This window comes from Pantherophis guttatus, chromosome 1, assembly GCF_059756535.1.
Source record: "Pantherophis guttatus breed Tessera chromosome 1, ASM5975653v1, whole genome shotgun sequence".
NCBI lineage: Eukaryota > Metazoa > Chordata > Lepidosauria > Squamata > Colubridae > Pantherophis > Pantherophis guttatus.
In genome coordinates, this window is record NC_142063.1 from 171,067,433 (window position 1) to 171,087,059 (window position 19,627).

A 19,627-nucleotide genomic window follows, 5' to 3' on the forward strand; every position below is an offset into this window, starting at 1 on the left:
GGGAACCATGGAACAGTTAACCTTATATTCACATACTACATCAGTGATGGCAAATCTTTTGGGTTCGGAGTGTCAAAAATTTGGAAAACACCTAACTTGATTCTGCTGGCATGTTACATCCACATCTCCCCCCCCCCCAAAAAAAGAGAAACAATTCTCTATCACCTCCTGTACCTACCTCACCCTAAACACTGGCACTCATTGGCAGCCCTCGTCCCACCACTGCCACTCAAAAACACCTCTCGCCATTTCCCATTGCTACTGCAGCCCAGTGCTCTTCAAGATCTGCCCTGCACTGTTTACCCTCAGGTGGCATTCTCTGTCTGTTAATAGGCCCCTACCGCCTTCCAGAAGCTGCTCCCGGTTGCATGAGGGCTTCATTCCTGTACTGGCTTCAGTGAATGCTCTTCCATGGACTCTGCAGCCTCCAAAAACTGTGCAAGAAGAGGATGTACTTTCAAGTATAGTTGTTGTTGGGTATTGGTGAATGCATGCCACACTAAACATCATGGTCATAGGTTTGCCATCACTGTATTAAGATAGCATGGCAATCTGAAACTATCATATAGTGATTATCATAGTCTTCAGAATCTGATCCCTTATTACCTATTCTTCCCTGAAAAGGCATGGAGCAGAGAAAAAAAGGGACTGCCAAAATAGTGGACAAGGGATAAAAATATGAGGAATAATTTGCTGGGGTCTGTGGTGAAAAACTATGGGGAAAGGTAGAATTACCGGTAGGAGATTTTGTAGATAGGGCAATGTGCAAACAAACTCTCTAAGTCACAGTAGTTTTTTGAATAAGATACTGTTGCTGATCTCACATAGCATATAGCCATCAACCATGATTTATAAACCAAAGGGCTCAATTTATGGTAACTATAAGCCAACCACATTTGGGTTTGGTATGATGTGTGAATCAGGCCATGAATTGTCAATACGTTATTCCATTCTTTACTTCCAGCAGACTTGTTTGAGGATAGATTTGTTCTAACCACCTAATTTTTCTGGCTATTTTCAGCAGAATAATGCGAAATATAAAATATAATGAAACTAAATTGTAATCTTGTTCTTTTATAATAATAAAAAATGGTTGTAAAACCACAAAAATTCCCACACAAATCAATGAAAATATTAAAAGTTATATCTTGTACAGTGTATGGTTAGTATAAAAGACAGAGAACATAAAACTGGACTAAAATGATTGCCTGAAAATGAATGTTCTATATCGACTAGTATATTTCATCTTTAAGTTTTAGAATGTGATGATTAAGATTTTGAGGCTGTTGGAAAACTCATGCTGCCTTTTCTCACAAATATCTTTTCCCAACACTCAAACCATCATTCTTAGAAAATGAATTTTCCCCATAGTAAATAATACCACAGAGATTTGGAAGTGTCTAGAATTATATTATTACCATTGTCATCATCCATAAACAGCGTCACAAAATTTTCTTCTACAATATTTCTTCCAGATGTGCTGGAGCAACAACTCTTGAAAATCCTAGTTAAAACCCAAACTATTGCCAATAGATGGGTCAGAATTCTGGGAATTTCAATTGCAACATAATCTTGAATGCATCAGTAGAAATAAGATAACTGCAGTTTATTGTGAAACAATTTGAAGCCTGTGAGAGAGAGAAATAATATGGAACTGCTTTCACACATACTGCCAAGCCACAAAGGGTGGATTCTTACATTACAAAAGCTGAAAATATTATGCTTTAGTGTTATATGTGAACCAGACCACTAGATCATCTTAAGTCAAAGGAATAGCAAAGGTTTTGGTAGTTGAGCATTAATAATCATCCTCTGCACTTTAGTTTGAAATTTGAGCAGGACTTGGTCCAACAGAAAAATTTGGCAGCTTCTTTAGAATTTGTTTTGGAACCAAACTTTCAGTTTCCATATGAATCATCCAGCGTGAGAAGGGTAAATAGCAGAAAAGCTTAATCAGAATTATTATTTTTCTTTTCCCATATAAAGCATGTTACTTATGGAGATGATGGGATATTTTAATCTGATTCTCTAGAGCAGAAGATTATTAACATTTTGTAGCATTGGCCACTTGCCTTCAGGTGAGATAGGGTGGAGGGTGATTAGCTTCATTAAAAAAATGGCACTGTCCAGAAGTAAACGCTTTCCAGCTTTGAAACACTTATGCTCGGATGTAGTTTTTCATATAATAATGCTTATGTATTACATGCAAAATCTACCCTAGAAATATATTTTTAAGATAGGTTTTTTAAAAGATGGGACAGGTAAAATATATACAGGAGCCACATCTGGCTCTTAGGCTGCCATCTGACCACCTCTAAATTAGATAAGTTCTACCAAATTAGAAAAGGAATAATGTTCCAATTTTGTAAGACCCTCCTCCTTTGCAAAATTTGTGATTCATCTGCTTAGGGTGGATTCAGATCACATAGCTGCTCATACACTAATTAAATAGGGAAGAGGCTGCTTAGATAGGTACAGGTGGCCACTTACCTACCACAGATGAGAATTGATCAGAGATGACATTCTGCCAAGTGGCAAATTGTCATTCCCTGCAGAGCACATGCTTTGCATACAGAAAGTTCTAGGTTTATTTTCTGACAACAAAGCAGGACTGTGGGGGGGGGGGGGGGGGAATCCTTTCTTAAATCCTGAAGGCAGCCACCAGTCCTTCTGCATGATGCAAGACCAGTTGAAAACAATGGCCAAATTCAAACACAATGGCTTCCCATGGGGTCAATCTAACTTGAAGTAGACTTTCACTTGAACAGTGGGACGTGCCTTCCTTCCTCTTCCCTAGATCAGCTGTAGAAAGTTCTCTAATTTCTGACACAGACTTTGGCTGTTTGTAAGTCGAGGATGCATCTATTTTATTGATGGATTGTATCATCAGGTAGATATCATAAGAAATGACATTATATCTTTAAGGTCATAAAAATAAAAATGAAAGTGCTTTTCTGGTAGCAATTCTGTCGGTCATTCTAGGCAAGGCAAACCACCATCTCCTTTTACATTTCACAAGCCAGCAATAAAAAACATCTACCTATCAAGCTACTGCAGCAGGAATAGGATTTGCCTTAAGATTCTTGTTTGTACTTTTCTAGGTTGGTTTGCCTATTTTTTGTCTCACATTCTATTTCCAAAGTTAAAGTAATAGGAAATAAGCAAACATCATGGGGAAACCCTAGGGCAGAAATAGCTGTAGAGAAGAGGGAAGTAGATCTCATCATGATTTTGCAGCTAGCTGGATCCTGTAGTGTCCCAATTGAAAATGAATAGTTGGTAGACAATCCTCTTTGCTCAGGGGAGGGGAGTAAAAGTGTTTGAAACTGACAAACGTTGGAAAATGGGCGAATAAACAACAAAATCCCTACTGTATTCAAGACTTTTCTTATTTTCTGCAAGTGCAAGGAAAAGCAATGGTGTTACACCTTAACGGATTAATGTATTTCACCATACTGTTCAAGCAAAATAGTGAGAAGCATCCCTTCTTTGTTCACACATAAGCTAGTAGAGCTCTGCTTCCTCTTGATTTATGGAAATCTGAAGAGAAGTTGGTGTCATTTGTTTTGTTTTGGAGGGGATGGGTGGGAGACAGATCTAAAATGAAATCAGGAAACAAAGTGTTAATGGAGAAAGCTAAACACTGGGAAATAAATGGCTACAGTGGAAGCAAACTTGTAACCAGACACTTCTGATCACACCCAGAACAGGTCACTTGACCTTGTTTCTAAGGCAATGGATGTCAAAATATATTACTTTTTTATGTAACTCGAGCTGGAATATGGGCACCTCAGTTGTGTGCTAGGAATGAAAGATTACACCTTCAGACCCAGGAGGGAAGAAGGAATGTTGTGTTTCAAATTTTGGGTTACTACATAAATTCACTAACCTTAGTTCATTGGTCACAGTACAGATAGTCCTCAAGTTACAACAGTTAATTTAGTGACTGTTTGAAGTTACAATGGCACTGAAAAAAGTGACTTATGATCAATTTTCACACTTACAACCACTGCAGCATCCCCATGGTCATGTGATTTACAGAAGTCAAAGGAGAAGCCAGATTCATTTAACAACTGTGTTACTACTTTTAACAACTGCAGTGATTCACTTAACAAATGTGGCAAGAAAAGTTGTAAAATGGAACAAAACTCACTTAACAAATTTCTCACTTAGCAACATAAATTCTGGACTCAATTGTAATTGTAAGTCGAGGACTACATGTACATCACAAAATAGTACATGATTCCAACTAATATGTCTTTTAATGACTTAGGTTGTGTAAAAGACCTAGGTTGTCTTTTATGTTTACTGTTTTCATATCTCGGCAACTAAAAATGGAATAAAACTATTAAGAGTTAAATCTTTTTACTCTGTCTAGGAAGGTTAAGAGTTTTGTGCTTGTTTTATATCTCAATAAGCCATAAATGGTTTATTTGGCTTTGGAGCAAACTCAATGGTTATTCTTAAATTAGGTTATGTTTAGCAGTTAGAGTTCTGGTTCCGCCTTAGGCACAAAACCATAGCCACAAAGTCTGGGTGACTTCAGCCAGTCATTCTCTCAGCCCTAGAAAGGAAGCAAGGACAAACCACTTCCAAAAAAAAGTTGCCAAGAAAACTGCAGGGAGTCCAAGCAGTCACCTGGAGGCAAGGCTGACTTGAAGGTACAAAGTAAGTGCATCTAAGCTACAGGACTGGAAATAAATCTCAATATGCCAAAATACACTAGACTCCTGCTATTATTATTATTATTTTACTAGCTAATAAGACATTTTAAGAATTTCCCCGCCTGCTTTTCCAGCCGCTTTGGATAAAGGAGAGGAGGTAGGCAGCATTCTTTTCAAAAGAAGTAATCCGAAGGAACCAATCCAAAACGTTGGAGCAAGAGAATTTGACTGTTGCCCAAAAGAATTTTTCGGGCTTGTTTAGTATAAAGCAAAAACTTCTGTGCGTAAACCTGGAGTGGTTACAAAAGGTTCCCTTCACTGTCGTGAAAACAAACAAGCCCAGGACTTCATTGTTCTTCCGTATCTGCCTTCCTTATAACCCAAAGGTTTAAAGGCTGCGAACCGGTTCAGAAGGCACACTCCTCCCTCCTCCTCTTTGAGAGGCCCAGCGGGACTTGTTGCGTTGGGTTTGCGGGTGCGCCCCTCTTCCGGAATTCAGCGCAGGGCGAGTGAGGCGAGGCGGCGCGGCGGACCCTTTAAGTTCCAGGCAGGGCTCGCTTGCTGGGTGGGAGCAGTCAGGAAAGCAACACCCACCGACCCACCCACACCCCCAAACGCCGACCTTTGGAGCGATGCTGCAGGGCTGAGCCGCCGGGCGGGAGGAGAGGCGGGAGGAACGAGAGAGCGAGAGCCGGGGAGGCGAGCGCGCGAGAAGGGGCGGGAGTTGAAGTTGCCGTACTGAAGTGGCGGCGGAGAGGCCCGGAAGAGAGAGGAAAAGCGGGGTGGGAAGAAGAAAGAGTCGCCAGGCCGGGCATGGGGCGCGGCGCGGGCTGCGGTTTGCTGTAGCCCTAGGCTCGGCCTGCGAGAGCTTCCTTCTTCCTCCCGCCCCCGAGGAGAGCAGTCTGAGGAGGAGGGCGGGGGTCTGCGCAGCGACCTTCTTTTCTATGTCTCCTTGCCGGGGTCGCCTGGGGCTATCGCTTCCCAAGCTCTCGCATCTCTGGGTTCCTGTTTAAGAGGGGGGGGGTTGCGCGTCCAAAAGCGGGAATCCGAGTGGTAGCTCAATCCCTCCCAGTTACAGTTGGCTTCGGGAGGCACTTTCTGCAGATTAAACCCAACCATCCTCTCTCTCTGCCTTGAGAAACTTGTGTTAGTGTGTGACCTTTGTTGCCGTTTTGCCTTCCCTCCAAGACGAGGGCTGAGTGGTTTCAAGCTTGGCTTTGCCTGCCAGGCCTCGGTCCTGCCCTTTCTGAGGAATTCTGGCTCCCTGTCCCCCTTTCTCTTTCTTCCTTGTTTCCTCCCCTCTTCCCGCAGTGTCAAAACATAAACACCTGCTGTCGCCGAGACTAGTTTACCTTTCTCTTCGGGAGTTTAGAGTTTGTTGAGTTTTGCATTTCAAAACAAGGTCCCGATTACCGCGAGACTAACTGGTACTTCATCCCCCCCCCTTCCTGAATGTGCCATTTTTTAAAAAAAGAATCCTCATCTACCTTTGTTTTTATTTGGATGAGATGAAAGTGACAGTTTGTTTTGGCAAGACGGGGATTGTAGTTCCCTGTAAAGATGGACAAATCCGGGTTAGAGATTTAACCCACCAGGCTCTACAGAGGTACCTAAGAACCAAAGAAAAGGTAAGCATTGACTTCTGCTGTAACACACTGTAGGCAAAGTCACCTGTTACTTAACTATTCCTTGTGCAGGGTGATTGGCTGCATCTTTCCACTGCATGCATAGGCATTTTGAGTGGGAAAATCTATTCTGAGTTTTTTATGCAAAAGTTGCTAATATCAGAAATGGCACTAAATAGGTTGAGATTGTGAAACTTTATCTTTTCTCTCTGTGTATCACATCTTTCATATGTGATAGTTGATTCACCTTTAAATCTTAGTATTTGATACAAATAGGACTGGGATCAGACTTAGATATCCAGATCTCATTAGTTCTGTCTGTGGTACTGCCCAATCATTAGTCAAACTCAAAAGCAAGAGACAGGAGAAGTATTTTGTAGAACTTTGGCAAATAACAGTTTTGTAAATAACTAAATTTGGGGGATTGGATGTAGAGCATTATATCACTCAGTGTCTTATTTAATGTCACTGTTGACTAATTATCAGAAATGGATTAAACTGGAGAATGTTATTCTCTGTGAAAGACCTAAACATCTACATTAATGTAGTTATACCATTTACCAGAATCCCAAGAGTGTTCTTCAAAAACATTCCCTGTTGAGTGATGACTATACCACCTACAACATTCAGGTCCTCTTTTCCTGATCTCATGTCTTCTTAAATAATGGATTGCAATTTCTTGTTTATCTCAGTGATTGGAGAAAGCCCAAGTAGAAACAAGAAGAGTCAGCCATTCTGAAGCTTCCATACTAGCAATCTCTAAAAAAGCATGATTTTATTATTGTGTTCTTTCTGTTTTTATATTACAAGCTGAGTGTGTCAATTCTGTTTCCTCCTGTCACTCGCTTAAATTGCACAAATGGTGCAAACCATAATTTTTATTGACATCTGGAGCTTGTTTCTTCCATATTATTGATAGTATTTTTAACATCTGCCCACTTGATGAGTTGAATTTCCAATAAGGCTGTACAGTACTTTAGCTTCAAAGGCAAAGGGAACTTCAATATTGGGTTGCCCACATAGCACTGCCTGTAACTAACTAAAGAATCCATGTATTTTTCTGTACTCATGAGGTTACCCTCTGCAGCTACAGGGAGAAAATGATTTAAGATAATACAGCTAGAGGCTGTTGGTATGCCCCTGCATGTTCCAAGCATCTTTTTGCCTTTAAATTTGAAGTCCTGTGTAGTGCCTACAAGTTTCCAAATTTTCAGACAGTATGCCTATCAGAGCCACAAAATTATGGATTATTACTTTTGATAAATGAAGAGTTATAGTGACACTTGCTTTTTTAATGCAGAAAATTCTGCTCATTTTCTCAGTGATCTGTCTGAGCTATTTTAAGTAAGAGTGAATAAAAAGTGAAAGTGTGGTCACTGGTCTGGAATTAGTGGTTGTAACCCATAAATTTGGAGTCTTCCTCATGGTTCCTGTGGTAGAGCATACAAAAGTACAGTTGTTCATATGCAAATTTTCTTCAAAGTCTTGATATTGAAGTGAATGTATTTGTGGTAATTTGTCTTTACCAGACTGTCACCAGAGTATAACTTCAATATGTAAATTCTGTCTAAGTAAAATGTAAATCAGGCACTCTGAGAGTGTTTACTTTTACTGTTCTGTAAACATCATGTAACTTAGACACCTGATTTTGTGCCATACCACCAATTTAGAATTGAGCTGATTGCAGGAACATTTTCTTCTTGATGATGATGCGTATCCTAGATAATATTTTATCAAAAAGATCCCCTATATATGGAAATCATTGAGAAAGAATTTAGGAAAAACTCCCAAGCTAATAATTCTTGGCACCTTATACTTATTTTGCAAAAATAATAATGAAATATTTTTATACAGAACAACACATTGAATTTGTTCCAATATAACAGGAAGCCACAGTGCTTTTGTGTTCGGATCAGTGCTACTTTATTGCTCCTCCGTGGCTTCTCTTTTCAGAGTGACTATCTAAATCCAGAATGTCTTCATAATTTAGTTCAGTATTAGATCTGAACTGGAATTCATGGCTTATTGCTTTCTTTTTGGGTCTGAATTTCTTCTTAGTTTGTTAGGAGAGAATCAAAGAGAGGTATGATTGGAATATGACTCGTAAATCAGACATGCACAATCTGAAATTCTAGAGTTACATGCAGTCCCCAAATGTCTTGAGCACATGCCTGTGCAAACCTTCAAAAGTGATTGCCAAATTATAATTTTTAATGTGGAAGGGAAGTTAGTAATTATTTTATTGGAGTGTGATCATATTAACTGCATTTAATATTGAGGACAGTTGCTCATGAAATACAGTTAGATTGTTTTTGTTTTTTACTCTGCTTTTTTCCTCAAAGATCAAGGATGTTCTTAGCAGAGAGAGAAAACAATTCATTGCCTCTACTGTAAATCTACTGTTGATAATGGTTACCTGAATTTTTACCTCTTCCACTGACAAATCTAGTGAAACTTTCAAAGTTTTCTCTTGGCACTGTCCACTGGAAGTTGGCTTTTGACATAGCAGGCAAGGCCTGACGTGATCCTTGTGTTGCTGGAAGTTGTACATTTGCATTTTACTTGTGTAAACTTTAAATACTTGCCTTATGATTCTAATATTAATATATTAAAGTGTTGAATGAACAAGTGTTGAAACAGTAGGAGGCAGGAAAATCTTGTACAATCTTACACTTCTATGAAACTTATAGGTCTCTTAGAAACTTGTTCATTGCTCAGTTGCATCAGGTATTATCAAGTTCAGTACATCTTTTTTCCTGCAAATTATCTGTAAAAATAAAAATATTGGCGTGAAATCAGAGTTATGGATGGGGATTGTGTTGGGTAGATAATTAAATTTTACTCTTGAGCAGTATTTTCAGAGAGGAAAAATGAAGACTTAGTTTCTTCTGCCTTTGATAAATGTTTTGAGTTATTAGTACATAGTATCTGAAGTGCCTAATTATTTATCTCAAGCCTGAATTGACACTAGTAATTACTTCATGGTAAAGCGAATATTCAGATTCTTCAGTTTATTTCATCAGGCAGTTACAGAATTTGAAAGAAACATTCTTCAATTTGTTAGGTCATATTTATAATGTATGAGGTTCTTCAGTTTAGCTAGGACTCGCAGGTCAATCTTTTTCCTATCTTATATCCTCTGTGAGCAGAAATTTTAAAACAGACATTTTATACTTTAAAAGAGACACGAGGGAATAAACTGGGATTTGTAATATAACAGAATACTTCTACAATATTGGGGTGACAGATCCACTTCTAAAAACAATGTCAGTTGTTACATCTGGTGTAATAAGGTGTGCTTTAGGTTAACATGTTGTTATAGATCTATGGATAAAGTTGGGGAAAACCTAGTGTACTTTGCCGCTTATGACACAATGTGATTGAGCAAATCAGCTGCTTGCAGAAGTCTGTTATACAGTATCATTAATACTGATACTTTTAAAGGTTTTGCATAAAGATAATGATGTTGACAATTCTCTTCAGCTGTAGCCTTGCTTCTGTTTCAGAGATTGTGTCTAAAGTTGAAAGGATATTTAACTTCTGTTTAAAATGCAAACTTTTCAGGTAGTTGGAGAGAAATGTATGATTTGAGGTGCATGGTTGTATAAAAGAAAGCTTGATGAAGAATCCTAGGATTATTTCAGTGGTGAAATGTAAAATTTGTTACTACCGGTTCTGTGGGCATGGCTTGGTGGGGGGTAATGTGACTGAGTGGGCATGGCCAACTATTTTTTTTTTTACTTTTAAAACCATTTTTTTTACAACCTCTTCAGCTGAAATGCTTTTAAAAGCCTCTGACGATCCCAGCTGAGTTGCCTGAGTCAGAGGCTTTTTTTTTCTTTTAAAAGCATTTTTTCTACAACCTCAAGAGGTTGTAAAAAAATGCTTTTAAAAGCCTCTGATGATCAGGCAACTCAGCCAGGATCGTCAGAGGCTTTTAAAAGCCACACAATCATCAGAGTTTTTTTTTTTTTTTAACTTTTAAAAACATTTTTTCGGCCAAAAATTTTAAAAATAAATAAAAAAAACCTCTGATGATTGCGTGGCTCAGCTGGGCATGGGGGGGGGCAGGGATTTTTGCTAACCACCCACCACCATTGCTACCAGATCAGTCCGAACCAGGAGCATTTCACCCCTAGATTATTTCTATTTGTAGCCTATCTTTTAAGAATAAGAATCATAAGGAATGCCTCCATCTTATTTGAAAATAAGGTTTCCATCCAATTAAGAACAACAGTGGTGACACAGTGGTTAGAACACAGTAGTGCAGGCTAACTCTGCTCATAGCCTGGAGTTTGATCATGATGGGTCTCAAGGTTAAGTCAGCCTTCCATCCTTCTGAGGGCGGCAAAATGAGGACCCAGATTGTTGGGGGTAATATGCTGATGTTATAAACCACTCGGAGAATGCTGTAAAGCACTATGAAGAGGTATATAAGTCTAAATCTAGTGCTAAGAAGAACTAAAAGTATTGTACTTTAGGAGATAATCTTGTTATTTGTAGAGAATTGGTTTATTGAAATCAATGAGTCATTTTTAAGATTTATTTTGCAATGCCTTTCTTAAATAGCCACAGTGTTGTTAAAACTCCTTCAAGCATGGAGAAATTTATCTATTGGTTATATGTGGACTGCTACATTGTTAAAACAGAAAGATTTTAAATCTTTAACTTTTGCAAAAGTGTACATTTCTGTGAGATCAAAGCAGTTTACCCAGATTGTCCAAGCTCAGAACAAATCAACTCCTGTTTAAAAATGTGGGAGGAAACGAAGCATTATGATTACAGATTCCTTCATGTGTTCTGACATTCCTCAATTTCACAGATTTTTTTAAGGAAAAGTTTCGGAGACATGAAGAGTGCATTAGTCAATAAAATGGCAGGCACTGATCCATTTATGCAGATTGGCTGGAAGTTTTTGTGCAGTGGCCAGGTGGAAGTTAGCAAGAGCCAATTAATATATTTCCAGGAAGAGAAAAAATCATTTTGGGCATAACAAAAAGTCTGCACACTAGAGATTAAGCTGCCTTAAAGAAAAAAAATATGTTTCAAATTAATCTACTCTTGATGAATGTAACAATCACTGATATTTTGCAAATGAGTTTAATAACAAGGCTTGGATTAAAACAAATGGTATGTTTATGAAAGACTGTGTCGTCTTTGCCATGACAGATTTTTTTTTTTTTTAAAAAGTCTTGTCTGTGATATCTAATCTAACACAATCAGAGATTTGTATTCATGATTTAGGGGTTTTGTTTTGTTTTTATTTAGAGGAATAAGGATTTTGCTATAACCTGTAATCCAATTAGAGACACTTCATGCATGCAACCAACTTAATACTTCATGATTATAATTTATAACTGATTTTGCAAACAGTTAAAGAAAACTAAGATGATTAGCAGTAGTTAACATGGATTTTATAAATACAGTGCCAAATCAACCAACAGATTTTGGAACAGACCACTAGTTTTTCATTGCAAATGTAAACAACTATACTTATTTCAAATAATTGAATTTTAGGATTGAATTGCAGGCTACTTTTAGGTGTAGCTGGCAGTCTATGCCCCTTTTACAAAGTGAAGCTTTGATTAAAATAACCCTAATAGCTGGCTTAAGGATAGAGGTGAAATTTGCAGAAATGTGTTTCAGCCCTATAAGTTTGATAGACTGTTGAGTTCTTGATTAGCATTCTGGTACATTTCTAAATCAATATCATGTGTTTGTGCAAATGTGTAGAAAAAATTAATGGTTGTAATAACTAATATTATTTTTAATAATTTATTTTAGATTAACATGGATTGAAGTTTTTTGCTTGTTCTGCAAGAGTGATGCTTAATTTTCCTGATGGACAGGATTATTATATGCCATAGCAGTAGTAACTATGAGCTGAATTTTTAGATGTGCTTATTCAAACATATGCAGAACTATGTACTCTCCTATCTATCTAAATACAAATTTATCCCTTTCTAAATCAGAGTTCATTAACAATTCTCTAATTTGCCTCTGGTGCATCAATATATTTTCTTGAATAGAAAATCTTAATTAAGCTGTACAACACTCAAATTTGCTCATCATGACAAGCATATTAATAAGCTCAAGTATCACTTTTGTATATCAGTGCCTCATAGTACAGTGAGAATTATGGATGATTACTTGTCAAGTTTAAGAGAGAACTCAGAGTATAAATCATAGACGGGGGCCTATATAATTGAAAGGCGATTTCATAGCATGGTATTAAAAAGAACTAAAACCTTAATGTGCTACACATATCAATTTCTTCTGTAAGGACTATAATATTAGGGGAACTTGGTTTCCTATAGTTATCACTGCTAAACCACAACTACTTCCTTTTTTTTGTCTGTCTGTGGCATATATTTTTTTCTTTCACTTCTGTGGCTTTCTTTTCTCATTTCTGACAGTTTTATGTCTGCTAATAAAGTTAAAGCTTATTTTTTATTAATAACCTAAAATATATTTTAAAACTGAGGTAAAGTTGGTAATAATGAAAAATAGCTGACAGTTATTGTCAAAATGAAAAACTGCAATGTATGTGCTGAATTCAGAATCTAAAAGTTGGATTTACCAATGCAGGTGTCTTAGTGTCTTTTGTTAGCCCTCCTTGCACCTGTAAAAACTTTTTGTGAAAGGCCTAGGTACAATAGGTATAGTTTCTTTCCTGTTTCCCTACAACATCAGTCCTGTGAGCTGAGAGTGAGCAACCCAAAGTCCCCAGTGAGCTGCCATGTCTATGGGTGAACTTGAAAGCTGGGTATCCATCTGGCTTCAAAAATATTATTAATATTTCTCTTCCCCTTCTCTCTCTCTTTTGAATGCTATGGGCTTAAGTATCTCATTCCCATTACATTCAACTTTTTATTTTTCAAGTGACACTTGATATAATAAAATGGGCAGAAGCATGTTCTTCTACTGTACATACTCATTTTATTTCAATAAACATTAATTTCTAAAAACTGATTTCCTAATGCTTTGTTCTAATGCTTTGTAAATATTTGGCCATTTTAACATTTCTGCATTTTCCTGTCTTTAGTAAACATCAAAATATGAAAAACGTGTAGTCAGATTACTATTTCTATTACATTCACATATATATCTGCATTTTATAGCATTACTTATTTGCATTGAAAAATACATAGATGCACATTATAGCTTAGAATTCCCAGAGGGAAAAACAACTTTTGAATTGGCTTCATGATCTTTATTCTCTGTGCACATGTGTTTTGTGTGTGTGTGTATGTGTGTGTGTGTAAAACAGCTGTACCCATAGAATGAATAGGCATTAAATAGGCTGGATTCAACCTCTGACCTATTTTTTTTTTAAAAAGGCTAAAGAATAGATAATATGAGAAAGCATATCATCTGCAGATGTTTAAATGCTTGATGTGCTTTTATGTTTCACTGTCATTCAGCAATGAATGCAGTGATTGTGTTCTCCTATTTTGTGGGTTGTGACACAATCTCTTAAATTCAGTTTTTTGATTGAATGATGCTTGGCTGATTAAAGAAGGTATTTAACAATGCCACTACCTTGGTAATGCAGCTATATATGTTAAAGGTCATGAACAAATAAAATAGGAGATCATTGTTGCCTTGAATATAATAATGATAGGTTTAGATTACTTTCCTAGGAAAATAAGAGAACAGCTCTGGATTTATTGGGATAAAATAGAAGACTATTAAATAATTACAGTAATTTTTAGTTTACCTCAATGTTAGTAATATTTTATTTCCACAATCTGAAATAAAAAACTAAAATCATTAAATGCTGAAATAATGTACAAGGTCACGTTTAAAATATGTATTTTGACACCTGTTATGTAAGCTAAGATAGCAGTCAAATGTAACTTTCTAAGAATTAACATTTTCTTTGTGCTAAAACATCTGCTTAAATAATACCCATTTTAATTGTTTTAAGAAATTTTAAGCAGTATTTGTTAGTCTTTGTGGCTTTTAGGTGGGTTGTTGTTTGATGCTTGGCTTATTTCTATAGCTTTATGCCAATAGGAATTCAGTATTTCTTGTTTCATTGCTTAACTGAAGATTAAAATGTATTATAATGTGAAATTACATTACGAAAATTTAAAACCTGTAATTTTGCTTGCTGAAGTAACTATCGTGTACCTGCACATACAGAGGAACTTGGCAGGAAATTAAAAACAATCTCTGAAGAGAAATATAAGGCATTTATGTATAACTTACAGAGTTTGATGAAAGATGGCTTTATTTATTTATATCTCACCTTTATTATTTTGCAAATAACTCAAGGCAGCAAATGTGGCCAATACCCCTTCTTCCTCCTCTTTTCACCACAATAACAACCCTATGAGTTGGGTTGGGCTAAGAGAGTGGCTGGCTCAAAGTCATCCAGCAGGCTTCCATGACTAAGTGGGACTTGAACTCATGATCTCCCGCTTTCTAGTCTGGTGCCTTAATCATTGGATCAAACTGGTTCTCTATATAAATATTCTAAATAACTGGCTCTTATATACATATGTATATCATATTTATGTTATATTCATATTATATTTATATGTATAAATATAAATCATATAAATGTTCTAAATAAAATAGAAATAAATAATAAATAATTATTAAAAATGAAACACTGAATCATAACCATTAGAATAACAGTGTCTGTCATACTGTTGAATTTTCCTAAGTTTAAGGCAAATAAGGACCAGTTTTAACAATGTGGTGCATCCAATTATTGAATGTGACGCTGGGGAAAATATTTTTCTTAGTATGTGATGTAACTACAAAGATGAATTATTTATTTATGTGGCTACCCAATTCAAAACAACTCTGAGTGGCATATAACAAAGATGAAACAAATATATACATGTGTTAATAATCAGGCAAGTTCCATAACCATTATTAACCCTGCCAAAGTCTAACCTGTTTAAAAGTTGCAACTGGCATCCAGAATTGTTGTCTACAATACATCACTACAATTTTAAAAACCTTTAGGAATGCCATCTAAAGTCCCGAGAAGACTTATATAACCCAGCAAACTGCCATCTCAGGCTTCCTTGTGCTATAGAATTAATTACCTGGACAACTTGAAAGGAGGTATATCTTTCAAAGCCCTATAAAATGGTATATTCAATTAATGTGTGTTCAAGTAGTCCTCTTCTTCCAGTGGCAATTGGGACTGGAATTTCTATAGCTAAGTGATATGGTCATAAAACATGACAGCATTGCTTAATGACAGCAATCCTGCTTGCCATCATTAGTCAAATCTCATGTCGTTATGTGGCAGGGACAATCAAAGACATGGGAAACCTGGCAGGAAGTTACAAGTCACTGGTTCACAGATTAGTAACTGAGGGAGCAAGGGGATGCGTAGGGATGCATGAGGTGTAGGTTAGGAAGGATGCTTGAGGGTGTATGTGAGAAATGTGGGTCGGGGAAGGTGTGAGGGGCACATAAAAGGTACTATGGGAGCTAAGGGTGCACAAGAGTGAAGGGTGCACAGGTTAGGGTGGGTGTGCAAGAGTGTTTTGGGATGTGCAGGAGATGCAACATGGGTCAGGAGAATATGTGAGGTTGCAGGGGTGGAATTGGATAACTTGCTGCAGCCAACTTTTCATGGCCGTATCACTACACCAATTTACCATGGGAGAACTGGCTGTGACCAACTCGCTATGACACAACTCGCTGTGGGAGAATTCTACAAGGGATAACTCAATGTGGTAAATACTATCCATTATTTCTTTGACATTATTTCCATTGACAAAAGTGTAAATAAGGTAGAAGAAAGTGGTGGATAACATTTATTTGCGTTGAGTTATCCCACATGGATTGTTCTGCGGCAAGTTGTCTTGGGGCAAGTTGGGCATGGCGAGTTGTCCTAGACCCTACAGGGGAGGGTTGACGAAGGGTACAGGAGAGTATATGTAAGAGACACAATGCAGGTTAGGGAGGGTTTATGAGGCTGCAAGGGGTTGTGCAAAAGATGCAGGTGGATTGGGGAAGGTGCAAGGGAAGATTGGGAAGGATGCATGAGGTGTGGTGCAGGTTGAAAAGGGTGCAAGGAAGGTGAGAGTTGGGAAGTGGCCAGCGTGGTATGATCACAGAGAGGCTGGGGGAAAGTGCAAGGATGAGACTTACCCCAGCAACCTATCTTCTCTGCTGTTTTCCCTATTGGTTTTTCTGTGGAAGCCAAGAAGAACAGTTGCAGATAGTGACCACCTGATTGTGGGGCATAAGTGTGAATAGGTAGTGCCCAGCTTGCAATCATGTAATTCCTGTGAGGGTGGTGAGATGACTCAAATTCCAAGGACTACTTGTCATAATTCACTCAGCACTGTTGTAACTTTGAACGGTCACTGAATGAATGGTTGTAAGTCAAGGGTACAATCATTTTTTTTCTTTGTTGTAGCGAGCTTTATCTCATGTTGATAATGCAAGTATTTGTGGATTTGCAATCATATAATATCCCCACCCTTTTAATTGATTTTACATGCCTATATGCTCTAAGTTCAGGTTTTGTGTCTACCAGTCTAAAAATGGATACTTTTTGATCATAAGAAAAATGGAATATGGAACAGAACCGTGGAATACATTTTTGAAATAATTATTACAGTTGAAAAGGTCACCATTGGAATTCTTTCATTTTCTGACAATTGTACAAGTAGACTGCATGCAATGAAGCCACATTTTTGAAACTCATTGAACATTGCTAATGTAGCAATTTCTATATTAGATAAACTGTGCATCTTCTAATTGAGTAAAGCTTGCTGTTTTTTAAACTAAGTGGTGCTCCGATTTGGTTTATCAGTAGTAATAACAAACATGTGAATGGTTTTTATAGAAATTTTAATGTTTGGAAACCTTCCCTATAGGCATATTTTACAGGTCCTGTAAATCAACTACATTAAATTACAAAAGGTAACAGATACAAATATTTGCTTTACCCCCTATGGCAACAATTAATTCCTGAAACTATTTTTGGATAATTTTCTATTTTAAAAGTATAACCTCCAGTTCAGTACTATAATTTACATTAATCAGATATTTGTAAGTTAACATAGTGAGATATGATTATTGGGCTAGTTGTAAATCACACTTAGTTTGTGGTGGACTGAGCAATACTATTTTCTTTCTGATGTGTAGAAGTCAGATGCTTAAATATAATGGAGATCATTTGTAACATTTTTCTTTAGTGAATTAGCAATACAATTATTCCCAGAGGGCTTCCAGTGGGATTAATATAGCGGAGGAAATATACAATTGGACCAGGATATGCCAATGTATTAGTGAGCATGCACACAAAACTTATACATTTACCAAAGTCACTTTATATTCAGTGAGATTGGAAGTGCATAGCACCTCCTCCCTCCCCCCAGATCACCTACAATAGTTGACTAAGGAAACAAAGAGAAAACAGGACTTGTCCTGATTATAAAAATAATTACTTGAGAATAAGAACATCAATAATTATAGGTCTACTATTAAGTGTATCTGGTGTGTTTACCTTTAGTAAAGATCAAGAGAGTCAGTAAGTATCTGCTGGCTACTAGATTCTAAAATATAACAAGCTACAGGCAGGCTAGTAAACTCCTCCCCCTCCTCTCCTCTCCCCTCCCCTCTCCTCCCCCTCCCCTGCCCTCTCTGTAAGATAAAGCCTACTTAGATGGGTGACCTTCAGAGAACACCAGACTGCTAAATTGGGAAGTTAAAATGCTTGCTGCTGCCTGCTGGAAGAAAGCAATACAAAAAAATCTATAGGTACTAGTAGTTCTCGCTTAACATCTCTTTGCTCAGCGACTATTCAAAGTTACAGTGGCGCTAAATAAAGGGTCTTACAACTTATCATTGAAGTTCTGGCCATTGAAGCGCTCTTGCACTCATGTGAACAAAATCTGAGTCCACTCGGGCACACCTGCATTTATAGTCCCCTGCCTACCCCTTATCGCCAGTTGCTCTGCTACCTGTCCTGTCACTGTACTACTGTGCTCACTACCTAACTCATCAGAACTGTATCAGCTGGAGGGGCTTCTCTTGCATCTTGCTGAAGGCCTCCATTCGCACACCAGCCAGGGCTTTCATTCATGCACCAGCCCTGGTCTCCGTTCGTGCTCCACCTAGAGTCTTCTTTCGTGAAAGAAGCCCAGTGTGTGAAAGGAGATTCTGGCTGTGCCAGTGAAAAGAAGGATCCTTCTAGCCGCGTCCTGCTGTTGTTCTGGTGCAGCAAGGCCTTTCATGCACTGGGCTTCTTTTTTAAAAGAAGGCCCTGTGCCGGGCACAAATGGAAGCCCTGGGTGGAGTGTGAGAGTAGGGCCCAGGATGATATAATAGTGGTGTTTGGCAGGGGCAGAGCTGGGTGGTGGCACCTGGGGCAGCATGCAGGCTGATGTTCAAAAGGGCAGAGATGGGGATGAGATATGCAGATGGGGAGTGTTCAAGAGGAGGCAGTCTCTTACCTTATACAGTAGAGGTGGACTAAGGTAGGAATGACTTGGATCAGGCTGCATCCTCGCCTAATAGCTGGTCTGATTCAGTTAGCAAAGGCAATGGGGACTTCTAGAATTGTTGTTGCTAAGCAATGCAGTCATGTGATGTCACACTTTACAGTCTTATGGCTTAGCAATGTCAATATCAAAAGCCCCCATTGCTGTTGTTAACCAAGGACCATTCTTTAGGGACACATCCAAGTAGTTATCTGGAGTTGAACTAAATTTAAAGATATTCTTTTTTATTACCTGTATCTACTTATAGCCACTCTACAAATGTTCTCCAGCCAGCCAGATACTTTAGTTACATAACAGTTCCAAAATTTAGAAGGGCCTTTTCCTTGGCAGATGCAATGCCTTCCCAACAGCCATTACTGAAGGGGAGATACCGAAAGATCCCCTTTGAAGAGAGACTGTGTCCATACAGTGGAGGAACAATTGAAATGATGGGATATATTAGTTTCTATTACTTTCTCCTCAATGCAGATGCTACCAGGAATTACCATCTCCATTCTTTCTAAACATCCTGGTTGTTCTTATTTGTTTTATCTTGTTATTATCAGACCAATCTGATTTTGCTTCCTTGACCAGAGCTAAGTCTTAACTATTTTAGAACATTTTTTTTCCTTTTAATCAATTGCATTTTTTTTTGTTTTATTTGCTGGTCTATAATAAATCTTGATGGATTGATACTACTTATAATTGTATTCAGTAATATTTATATCCAAGAATGTTGAGGATATGTTTAGGATTATAGCATCTGTCTGTCTGTCTGTCTAAATTTGTGAGTTTTGTGGTCAGTTGTGGATCCAGGTCTGATTTCATTTATATCCGATATTTTTTCCTCACACCTGCTTATTAACAGATT

General features: G+C 37.7%; 1 protein-coding gene and 1 long non-coding RNA gene across 4 annotated transcripts in view; one reads left to right on the forward strand and one right to left on the reverse strand.

Annotated features, from left to right (window-relative positions):
- Window positions 1-1,394: 1,394 nt before the first annotated feature.
- On the reverse strand, window positions 1,395-18,822 carry LOC148116628 (uncharacterized). The gene is made up of 4 exons (XR_015731191.1): window positions 18,730-18,822; window positions 8,706-9,056; window positions 6,152-6,274; window positions 1,395-3,597 (listed from the first exon to the last, which is right to left on the reverse strand). It is a non-coding gene; the product is annotated as an uncharacterized LOC148116628 (long non-coding RNA).
- PARD3B (par-3 family cell polarity regulator beta) overlaps window positions 5,103-19,627 on the forward strand; it is a 568,533-nt gene continuing 554,008 nt past the window's right edge. For all 3 annotated transcript variants that reach the window (XM_060688120.2, XM_060688124.2, XM_034431407.3), the window contains exon 1: window positions 5,103-6,292. In XM_060688120.2, coding sequence (XP_060544103.2) covers window positions 6,173-6,292 — 120 coding nt within the window. In that variant the 5' untranslated portion in view covers window positions 5,103-6,172. The remainder of the gene's footprint in view (window positions 6,293-19,627) is intronic.